The sequence below is a fragment of the Spea bombifrons genome, chromosome 1 (assembly GCF_027358695.1).
Source record: "Spea bombifrons isolate aSpeBom1 chromosome 1, aSpeBom1.2.pri, whole genome shotgun sequence".
NCBI lineage: Eukaryota > Metazoa > Chordata > Amphibia > Anura > Pelobatidae > Spea > Spea bombifrons.
Window position 1 is genome coordinate 70,763,318 of NC_071087.1, and position 12,143 is coordinate 70,775,460.

The 12,143-nt window shown below is 36.6% G+C and overlaps 1 protein-coding gene across 1 annotated transcript in view; it reads right to left on the reverse strand.

The window, feature by feature from the left end:
* Positions 1-12,143, reverse strand: part of SH2D4A (SH2 domain containing 4A) — a 110,707-nt gene that overhangs the window by 45,176 nt on the left and 53,388 nt on the right. Inside the window, exon 3 of the mRNA XM_053463414.1 lies at positions 8,006-8,165. Within this exon, the coding sequence (XP_053319389.1) occupies positions 8,006-8,165 (160 nt within the window). The remainder of the gene's footprint in view (positions 1-8,005; positions 8,166-12,143) is intronic.

The following is a 12,143-nucleotide window of genomic DNA, read 5'->3' on the forward strand; positions in this document are numbered from 1 at the left end:
TGGGTGATTTAAAATCAAATCAAAGTCTACAACGAGAAGTTGGTCTGGAAAATTGATCAGAAACTTTTTTTTTTGTTCTTCTTTAAATCAATTCAGAATACTCTATACAGATTATTTGAAATACACTTGATACAGTGATAATAATCTGTTTTGTCTTGTGGAGATATTCTTTCCTCTTAAAACATGGCAACTAAAAGGAATGTGAATAGAGATCTTCCTAAAGAACAACCAAAAAGAGACAAAAAAGAGAAAAGAGAGAAACAACCTGGAATAATGACGGAATTTTTTTCTCCTTCCCAAGACAGAAATAAAGAAAAAAATCTAAATATGTCAACAATTTCTCAGTGGGATGAATCCAAGGACCTCCAAACTCGTAGCAGTCTTAGTCCAACATCAACAGTGTCTCAAGATTTTATGCTTGCTCAGTTTGAAGAAATTAAGAAGGAAATATCTAAAGGCTCATTAGAAATTAAGCAGGAGATAAATGAGCTGGTTAACAAGCTATCTGATCTTAAATCTTAATCTACAATGCTTAACTATGAAGGAAAATATTATAAATGTTACCCAAAGAGTTGATAAGATTGAAACAAAATTTAGAGATTTGGAGGACAGATTTAGAAGACTAAATCTTCGCTTTTGTAACATTCCAGAGAAAGTTTCTCAAGATAAACTTAAACCGTTTCTATTTGATTTATTCCATGCTCTGGGTGTGTCCCTAAAAGACTCTGATTTAACAATGGACAAATTATACAGACTTAGACGACTAAATGGGATTCCAGAAATAATACCACGAGATGTCATTGTCTCTTTTTCATCTTTATATATTAAAGAACAAGTGCTACGTGCAAAGAGGAACTCTAATTTGAAAGACGAGGTCTATCAGAATATTCAAATATATCAAGATTTATCATATCAGACTCGGATATGGAGGAGAGAATTTTCTACATCCTTATCTACTTTAAGACAGAACAATATTAAATATAGCTGGACTAGCTCATCCAATGTGAGACTCTGGTGGGAAGGTCAAATAAGATCTTTTGATTCCCCAACCATGCTGGCTGAATGGTGCAAGAATCTAAACATAATCTCAACAAAATAATTTTTTTTTTCCTTTTATTTTTCTTCTCTTTGGTGTTTATTAGATACCATAGATTTCACGTAAGGTTAACTTGAATAAAAAAGAATAGGGGAATTGAGTATCTATCACAGGGTGGTGTTTGCATAATTTAGATAGATAAAGTACACAAGAATTCTATAGGCCCCATGGGGGCTATAGATAGGAGTAAATAGCCAAGTAATTGGTTCACACTAATGAATTTGATCAATGGTATAATAGAAAATTGTATATGGGTGACTTAGCTGCGCACGTAATAATTAAGTATAGATCTGGTATTCCTTTTTTAAAAAAATTTTGTTCTAACAAATTAATTATATAAGCAGCACTATGGAATGCACTTTTTGAGCTTAACTGTGGGCACTTATGGCTCCATGAGGGCCACATATAGAAGTAATTAGTCAAATAATGGGTATACACCAATGAATGTGTTTAATGGTATAATAAGAAAATTTTATATAAGGACGATTTAATGTTGTGCACTAAATTAACTAAGCAAAGGTTTGATACCGATAAGATGAAGTCACTGATTTTTCAACTCTTTTTCTAATATATGAATCATAGAAGTAGGATTAGTAAATGCACTTTATGATCTAGTTGTGGGTTCTAATTAAAAATGCTTGAAAACAAAGAATTATTAATTTTTTTTTTCTACTATATAAAAGTGTTTAACAGAAACATGACTATACAGATAATCATAGTTCAGGAACATTCTATGGAAGGTGTTAATTTATAGTACCGTCTCCCTAGCCTCCTTATATTTACAATTGGAATAATATATTTAATAGCAGTGAGTGTTGTTATCTCTACTATATGTCTTAAATTAGACATAGGAGGTGCGTCAGTTTTGAGACTCCTCATGTGGGGAGACGTAGGTGGTATATCTAACGCTACCTACAGTTTTGTCTTATGTTTTTTGATGTATGTGCTCTTGGCCTCAGATTTTCTGAGGACCAATGAGGTTGTAGTTTCTTTGTTGTTTTCATCTCCTCCTCCTGGGGCCTTTTGGCGTCGAAAGAGGAGTGAGCTGAATGGTAGTATGGTTTTTTTATATGTTTTTTTTTTCTTTTGTTATATGGTTTGTCATAAGCTGCATAAGGAAGTGTAGAAGTGTGATCCCTAGAATTTCTGAATGATAAAGGTGTGTTCAGTCAACACCCAAGGTTTAAATTTGCCATACAAGCGCTCCATTGTTTATAATTTTTTATGTAGAGAGCATATAGATGTGGGCTTTTTACAGGAGACCCATTGGAGAAGAACTGATAATAACAAATGGGGAGGGAAGAAATACCCGGTTTTGGTTCATGCTTCAAATGAAATTAAAAAGAAGAGAGGGGTAGCAATAGTTTTTTTCTGCTATACTCCAAATTGAAATTAAATATGAATTTCATGATTCGGAAGGTAGATACATAATTATAGTCTGTAAATTAGATGAAGAGTGGTTTACTCTGGTAAATGTTTATTTACCCAATGTTGCTCCAGTCCATCTCCTGAATAAGATATCGGAACGTGTAGACAATATTAAGATTGGCTGTTGTATTATTGCAGGTCACTTCAATTGTGTCTTAGATAGTGAATTAGATACTAAAACTTAAAAAAAAAGACTCAATGAAGAAAAATTAAAGTCCCAAGCAAGAGCTTTTAATAATTCTCTCAATAAATATGAGCTTATGGATACAAATTCAAGCTCGAATTAATGATAAATTGATGGAGAGAACAGTTAACAATATGGAGAAATTAAAAACTAGATATTATTGTTGTAGCAACAGAGTAGACAAAATTATGACGAATAGACTAAAGAAATTAAAAAGTAATAATCGGGTCCACAAGTTAATAATAGATAATAAGATATATTATACACCAGAATTAATTGGAGAAAAGTTTAACCAATATTACGAGAAATTATATAATTTGAATAATAAAGTTTCATTAGAAGAAATTGACAATTATCTCGATAAAATAAACTTTCCCCAGATATCTATAGAGCAGAGAGCTACTCTAAATACTGATATAACATCAGCTGAAATTGGAGTAGCTATATCTAAACTAAATAAATATAAAACACCAGGACCAGATGGGTTTACAAATCTATTCTTCAAAACATTTAGTCAGCAAATTCTAGATTCTTTATCTCTTACTTTTAATTCTATTGCTAACCGTGGTAAGCTTCCTATTGAAATGTCTAGAGCTAATATCCTTCCCATTCTTAAGCAAGGTAAAAACCCGACAGATCCGGCTAGTTATAGGCCAATTTCTCTAATTAATGTAGACGTTAAATTATATTCTTCTATTCTCGCTAACAGATTGAAATCTATTCTTAATACTATTATTAATTCAGACCAAGTCGGTTTTATTCCGGGTAGATCATTGTGTAATCATATTAGAAGAATTATTAATATTTTAGATCAGGCAGAGAAGAAGAATATTCCTATTATAATAATGTCAGTTGATGCAGAGAAGGCTTTTGATCGGGTAAATTGGGATTTTATGAGTAAAGTCTTAGTAAAGTTTGGAATAACGGGTTGGATACATATGGCAATTATGGCTCTGTATTCTAATCCTGTTGCCAGGACAGTTGGACCAAATATATGTTCAGATTGGTTTTCTCTAAAAAATGGAACAAGACAAGGATGTCCTCTGTCCCCATTGTTATATATATTATCTGTTGAACCTTTAGCCATTTGTATTTGAGATAATTGTGAAATTCAAGGCTTTCGTATCAGAGATTTAAATCTAAAAATTTATTTATATGCAGATGATATACTAATTTCTATCACTGATCCACAGGTCTCTCTAAGTTTTCTTATGGTGGAATTTGAATACTATAGTAAAGTATCGAATTACAAAATGAATACAAATAAAACAACATTATTAGAAATAAACCTAGAAAGCTCTTTAATTGATCAGATTAAAAGAGAATATGATTTTGTTTGGGCTAAGTCTGATTTCATATACTTAGGTATATATGTAACAAAATCTATTTCTTTATTATTAGAGACCAACTTTATAAGACTATTGAAATTAACAAATATCTGATTAAAAGAGTGGAGAAGTAAAGAATTTTCCTGGTGGGGAAGGATTAACATACTAAATTCTTACATAGTACCTAAATGGTCATATATGTTTTCAATGCTGCCACTAAGTATGCCTGACCCTTGGATAAGAATGGTACAGACGAGCTTTGAATGTTTCGTATGGAAGGCAAAAAAACCTAGATTAAAAGCTGCTGTAATGGCACGTAAACAGATTGATGGAGGTTTGGGTTTCCCTATTCTGAAAAATATTTTTCTGGCAAATACAATAGCTCATATATATAGAATGCAATCAGAGAATTTTCTAAATGAAGGGTGGTACGCGATTGAACTGGAGACAGGTGGTTTGAAAAATTTGGATGATATTATATGGTGCTCCCTGACTCCAAAACATCTTTCAAAAATAAAAAGTTCCAATTTTATTCTGGGACAGATCTTTTCAATTTGGGAGTATATCAAGAAAAATCTGAACCTTAAAGGGATTCCGTCCTTCTCTAAACTCAAATCTGTAGAACTGTTCATTTTGGATATAAATTTTGATGATTGGAAAACCAAAGGTATATTAACTTTAGATCAACTTTTGACCTCAACAGGACCTAAACCAGGACCTCAATTGATACAAGAATATTATTTATCTAGTGCTGACATATTTAAATATTTGAGAATAAAATTTTTTCTGATGAAAGATCTATGGAAACCTAGTCAGGAGCTTTTAATTCGAATTAAGAAAATATTTACTGGGTATGAGGTGGATAAAGTATTATCGAAGTGTTTCGACTTAATAAATTTTGTTATGCTTGAATATACTTCTCCAGTCATTAACATATGGGAACAAGAATTAGATATAGAGATTAATCAAGATAATTGGGCTAGATCCCTATATGATGTTAAGGTTTCTATACATTCATTGTCATTAGTTCAAACTCAGTTTAAAATACTGAATAGATGGTACTTGGTTCCTTCGAGATTGCATAAAATGTACCCCAATTGTTCAGATTTTTGTTGGAGATGTAAAGCAGATAAAGGAAATTTTGTTCATATTTGGTGGAATCGTGCAAGTGTGAAAAAGATATGGTTTAAGATGTATGATTTAATCTTTGCATTAACAGCAAAAAATCTTAATCGATCTCCTGTAACGGCGCTACTACATTTAGAATGGCCAAAGTGTAATTACAAGGAAAAACAGTTTATTATTCATTGTTTTATAGCTGTGAAAATCACGATTGCTCGTTTGTGGAAACAAAATCTTCCAATTCCATGGAACATGGTAATTTCCCAGCTGAAATTCCAAATAAAAATGGAAAGACAGCTTTATAAATCTTACTTTATCTCTGAAAAGAAATCTAAGATGTGGGGATCATGGCTAATTAGATTAGAGGAAAGTACGAGATAGGGCCTGAGTGTGTTGACTGCTCGCTTTCATTTCAATTATGATGAAGTGATTACTGGTTAAGGAATAATAAGGGACCACTAGTCTACATATATCCAAAATGCAGCTTTTTAATTCTGTATTTATGTATTTATCTTGTTTCTTTGATTTTTTTTTTTTTTGTATTGTACTAGTATTTATGTATGTATGACTTGTGTATTTTTGTCTTTTTATAACGGAAAAAGTAAATAAAGACATATTGAAAAACAAACAAACAAAAAAACCGTTTGGCGCTACCATTGTTTCTGTGTCTGTATCATGTCGCTGAGGATATTTATCTTTTTTTAAATTTATTTTTGTAAGTGTATATTTTCTAGCATGATTAGGCGTCTTTATGGGTCTATAAGTGTTATCCTGTGCTGGGCTATTTGGTTTTCATTAAATTTAGATTAGGGCTGTATTGTTTAAGCTGAATAAGAGCTTGGACTGCTTCTTCAGACCAGTGATTGCAATTCACTTCTTTTCTTATCATGGCAGTGACTGGGGCCACGTTCTTAGAGAAGGTCAGTATTACATTTTCTATAAAAATTAGCAAAACCCAGGAACCATCTGAGAGGTTTGAGTACCTGAGGTTGAGGCCATTCCAAAACAGCAGATTGTTTCTTTGGATCTATATTGAAGCAAGAAGCACATGTATTGCAGAAAAGAAACATGAGGAATTTAGAAGGATGCTTCTCCAGCTTGGCATATAGGCGTTTATGTCAGAAGACTTGGAAGACGTTACGAACATGTCTCAGATAAGTATCCAGTTCAGGAGATTGGTTGCTGGAGTCAGCTGACTAGGCTCAGCCAGGAGGACTGAATACAGAGATGGATATTTTAGCTTCCATATAAATTTTATTAAGCACTTGGACTTTATCAGAGCAGTGGCACTTTGCCCTGCATCAGCACTTTATTTTTCCCTTGCTTCTGTGTTTATTATACACAAGCACCCTTAGGTGGATATAGTTTCAGGAGACTATTGGGACAGGACCTGGCAAAATTACCCTTTTGGCCTTAGTAGAAAAAAAAGTATTTTGCAGGTCCTTTCTTCTAACAAGAACCACAACTTGCATAGGGCCAAGACACAAGCTGCTGTGAGTCAAGGGAAGTGGACTTTTGTGTCAGTCTTTTTCTCCTATGAGCCATAAATGCAAACTCCTTGAATTAATTAGTTGGTTTCTGGTGGACAGTTCCTTTTTGAAACGTTCTGAAAGACCATCATAGAAGGCCGCAATGAGAGCTTCACCTGACAGGGCTATATTTTTTCAATTCAATGGCTTATTCCACCATGGGTTAGAAGTGTTGGGAGACTGACAGGGAAGCAGTGGCGGCTTTCCCTAGGGACATCAAATGTCTTAGGAACTCCAATGTGAAGCCCATGCCAGGGCATTGCTGGTCTGACGCAAGACACCTACCAAGGGGTTGAGCCCCAACATAAGTGATAGAGACAGATAATCCCAATAGTGTAAAGGCCGGTATATTAGGCACTGGGTATAGGTGGCTAACAATTGTAGGAATAGCTGGATACCTGTATTGGCTATACTGCAGGTGGAATATCAGGACAGATAGCATTGGATGACAGGTAGCAATGCAGAACGGATGTTCAGCCACAGTCGGGTTTGGTTAATTAAGCAGATAGTCAGACAAGCCAGGTATAGTACACAGATATGAACAGCAAGGAACAAAATCTCTAAGCAGGAGAGTAGTCAAAAAAGCTAGGCATCAACAACTCAACTTCAGAAACCAATACAGTAGTGAAGCAGGACCACACTAGGCTACCTCTGGTTAGCAGTTCCAGATTTTTAAATCTGGAGCCTAGCCTGCCCTGCGTCATAGACGCCCAGGCTGCTTTGTTTGACAGGTCTCCCTGCTTCCTGACAGAGCCACTTGATGAGTTCACAATGCATAGAGACCTCGTCTAGCCGTGACGCTTCTGTAAAAGGGCTGAGCCACAGTGCACATCACAGGGACAAAAACATAGAAAAGACAAAAGACTTCTATAATAAAAAAAAAAAGTTTCCTGAAATTCTCACATTACTTGAAACTGACATACTGAGGCATTCCAAGTTATGCATCCCAAGTTAAAGAAATAATTCTTTATGGTCTAGGAAAAGCTACCTGGGTAAATCACATGGAGGACAAAACGTGTCTTTAAAAACATTGGGTTAATAAATGCCGTCTTGAATAAGCATTTCCTTTAAAGTTACCATAAAGATCCGTTGTCCCAAACCACTGCTTTTATTGTTCAATATATTCTTTTATATAATTTTACTATACATAAAGCAATTGAAGTAGAGTAATTGGATATACAGTATATCCATTGTCTTTGATTTCATGTTTTATTCCCACAATGTGCTTTTAACATGTAATATTTGCCTTTCCTTGTGCACCCAAAATAAATGTTTTACTCAGACATGTATTCATGGATTACAGACAAGTAAAATTTACCTTTGTTCCTCTGCTTCTTTTTCAGCTTGCTTTCGTGCTTGCTCAGCAATGATCTCATCACAGATGACATTGTAGGTTTTATCTGAAGAGTGTTCACCCATAACCCAAACCCAGACCTCCTGATCTGTGCCAAGTCGCCAATGTACTGATTTCTTTGGAACTAGGAGAAATGTATTTAATGTATATTAATTTAAAATAGATATTAACATAAGATGTTGCTTTTTTGGTGAATACTTCAATAAATAAAAAAAGTTGTAATGCAGCACTAACTCAGCTATACCTGTTCAGGGATACAGTAAGTTACTTTCACTACTAAGGAACTAGGATAAGTGGGATCTACGAAGTTGTGAATTTCTTGGTCTCAAAAAAAGTCTGAAACATAGACAGGTATTTTTGTGTATTTCAGAACAAATTTTCCAACTAGGAGGCTGGAATAATCTTTGTACTTTTGCAATAGCTATACCTGGGTGGCATCCTTATAAAGAGTTAAAATTTTTCACTGCCTGTCCCTTTCACTGATTCCTGCATAAAGGCATAGGTTGGATAATTTGTTCTTTTACATGCTAAAAACCATTTCTAGACTACAAAGAGACCATAAAAAATTTTTAAACAAGAAAAACAAATCCGCTAATATTCATTATTTTAAAAGAGGAGACCATGCCAAAGCGTGGTAATTAAACAACTTACATGGTTTCCATTTTTTTGTTGCCTTCATTATTATGGTGTACAGTATCTATAAAGGTGCCAACAATGTAAATAGTATTTCAAATAGAATGTGGAATATGACAAGCTCGGGTAGAGGAGAGAAAAAAGTAAACCTAGCTTTACACAAAAATATAAATTGCCCCCCCAACAATACAATAAATCTCTTATTAGTTCTCAATTAATACACTTGAAGCATCATGCTACCAAGTTGACAGGAGTTGCTAACTGACTATCATTAGACTTGTGCATTCGTCTTCGGGCGAACATGAAAACGAACACGAAGAGTCCGTTTTTTTGTTCGCTCCGAAGAAACGTAGAACAGAATACAGTGCCGGTAAAACGTAGGCGAAGACGAAGACGCACAACCACGAAGAATCTTCGATTCGTCTTCAACCGTCACATTTTCAAACAGGAGTGAGCTGATCCTCGTCTGTCCATTCAGCTCGCACTTGTGACGTCACGCTAAGGGTCTCGTCCAATGCCTGTGCTGCTGTATAAGACCAGAGCTTGCCTGAGAGATCCATTGATTTTTTGCTGTGACTGCTTTGGCAACACTGCTGTGCTGCATCCGAGCGTTACAGAGAGAGATTGTTCTGTGTGAGACTGGTAAGCCTCAGCCTGCCATTTCTCACAGTGTACTCTTCTTCACTTTAGTTCTACTGAATTAATAATTTAGTCATTTTTTAATAGAATTTTTTTCCCCAGTGCTTCTGTCTGTCATCAACTGTGTAGTGCTGTTGAGTTGACAGTGCACACAGTGCCTCACTGACACTGGGGTGCCCTTTGCCCTGGACTGGCAGTGCCTACTGCCTGCCCTGTCTTCACTAAGATAAATTAAATAAATAATATAATTTATAAATAATAATTTAATAGAATATACCGTATTTGCCCAAATATAGGCCCCCCCACTTTAAGTCTTTAAAGTGGGGGTGCGGCCTACATTCGGGGTCTAGCGCCCGCAGCGATGCAGGGGACCTGCATCCTACTCTCTGATACGCTCAGACAGCCTCCCCTGCCGGCACTTTCCACGGGGGGGAGTGCCGGCACGGGAGATTGTCTAAGCGCATCGCGCAGACATTCACCGGCTGCAGCGATGCACGTAAAAACAACCTCCGCTGCCGGCACGTCTGCATGATGTGCTTTAACAATCTCCCTTCCCGGGAATTCCCACGAGGGGAGTCCCAGCAAGGGAGATTGTTAAAGCACATCGAGCAGACGTGCCGGCAGCGGAGGTCGTTTACGCGCATCGCCGCAGCCAGTGAACGTCCGCAAGATGCGTTTTACCTCTGCCCCCAAGACTTACCAGAGCAGACTGCCGGGGCCTTCTACGCAATATGTGTATACAACTTCCGGTGCCGGCACTTCCGCTGAGTGCCGGCACCGGAAGTTGTATACGCGTATTACATAGATGTCCCCCGCCGGCCCCGCATGACACCCGGGAGTCTGCTCTGGTAAATCGGGGGGGGGGGCAGAGTGGCAGCATATCTATTACAAAACTTTGTCAGTCATATACTATAGTATACTATGTAGAGCGTAGACAAGACAACTACTAGTGTCTAATCTAAAATCATTATAGTAATATTATATAATTCATTTTAGCTAGCTTAATAACTACCGTATTTGCTTGATTATAAGACGACCCTGATTATTAGACGACCCCCCAAATCTGAATATTAATTTAGGAAAAAAAGAAAAAGCCTGAATATAAGACGACCCTATAGGAAAAAAGTTTTACCAGTAAACGTTAATTCATCTAAACTATTTTTTTTTAAAAGCTATGATTGAGAAAAATATTTTGGTTTTATTTCCTTCTATTTTCCAACTTGCCCCCCAGTTATGCACATCTGCCCCAGAAATGCCTTATACCCCCTATATGCCACTGTGCCCCATGATATGCCTTTTAACCCTGTAAATGCCACTGTGTCCCATGATATGCCTTTTAACCCTATATTCGACTGTGCCCCATGATATGCCTTTTGACCACCTATGTGCCACTCTGCCTCCAGAAATGCCTTATACCCCTATATGCCACTCTGGCATTTAGATGGTTAAAAGGCATATTATGGGGAAGAGTGGCATATAGGGAGGTTTAAGGCATTCAGGAGGCAGAGTGGCGTAAAGGGGGTTAAAAAGGCAATTCTGGAGGCAGAGTGGCATTAAGGGGGTTAAAAGGCATTTCACAGAGCACTCTGCCTCCAGAAATGCCTTATGCCCCCCATTTAACACTTCCTCCCCTAAACTTACCGGTGCATCTGACTTCCCTGTCATGTAGCCGGGGCAGCGTGTAGATCCCACGCACTTCCGCTGCAGCCGGAAGGAGGCGTAACTAGCAGCGGGGGTTGTCTGCATCCATCACGCAGACCTTCCCCGATTGTCAGAGATCAGAGTTCCCCGCACCAGTGCGGCACCGGCACCGGTGCGGGGAACTCTGATCTCTGACAGCCGGGGAAGGTCTGCGCAATGGACGCAGACAACCCCTGCTGCTAGCCACACCTCCTTCCTGCTGCAGCGGAAGTTGTCTACGCGAATCGCTCACCTCAGTCCATCAGTGAATTGAACTTGTTGGGCTAGTGAGTGCAGCCGCATAAGTGCTGTGTGTTTCTGTTCAGCAAGCAGTGAAGCTAACTGTTTTGTTGTTACATTTTATTTTCTAATTTCTTTTCAAGAAAGATTGACTGTGTGACGACAAGCAAAGCTTCAAGGTACTAGCTGTACTAAAACAAAATTATTTTGCACATTTTTGTAGATTAAGCAGAAGTAGGACAACTATATCTGTCTGCTTCTGTATCTGATTTAAACTAAAAGTTGTTTAGCCCAATATATAATTTAATAAATAATTATAATCTTTAATCTTAATCTATAATATATTATATAACATAATATAATAAATTCTAATTAATAATCTATAATAAGTAATTCAAATTCATAATCTATATTCTATAATCCATAATATAAGTAATTCTAATTTATAATCCATTAATATTATATAACGTAATATTAATTAATAAATCATATACTGAATCTGATTTAACCTCACTTTAGCTTAGTGGGCTTGAGAGCGTCTGCCTAGAGTTAGACTTAGAATAGTAAGACAATATAGCTTTAGCATAGTAGTAGGCTAGGCTCTTAGGCCCGTGTAAATTTAAATTAAAAACAAAATACTGCTAGTTAATAAATAGTTAATCTTGAGTTAATAATTGAAATAACTTGAGCACTTTGGCAGATTGCACACAACAGCACAGTGGAATTGTGCATAGTTTTACTTTTTCAGCAGTAGCACTACACTACACACACAACACAAAATTTGAAATGGATCCTCCTTTTGGAACTAAGGAGGGATAAGCTCCATCTACCACCACCACCACCACCAGTTCTAAGATGCAGCCTTTGCGTCAGTCTAGTCGGCCAAGTAGGCCAAGCTCTCGCTTATCGT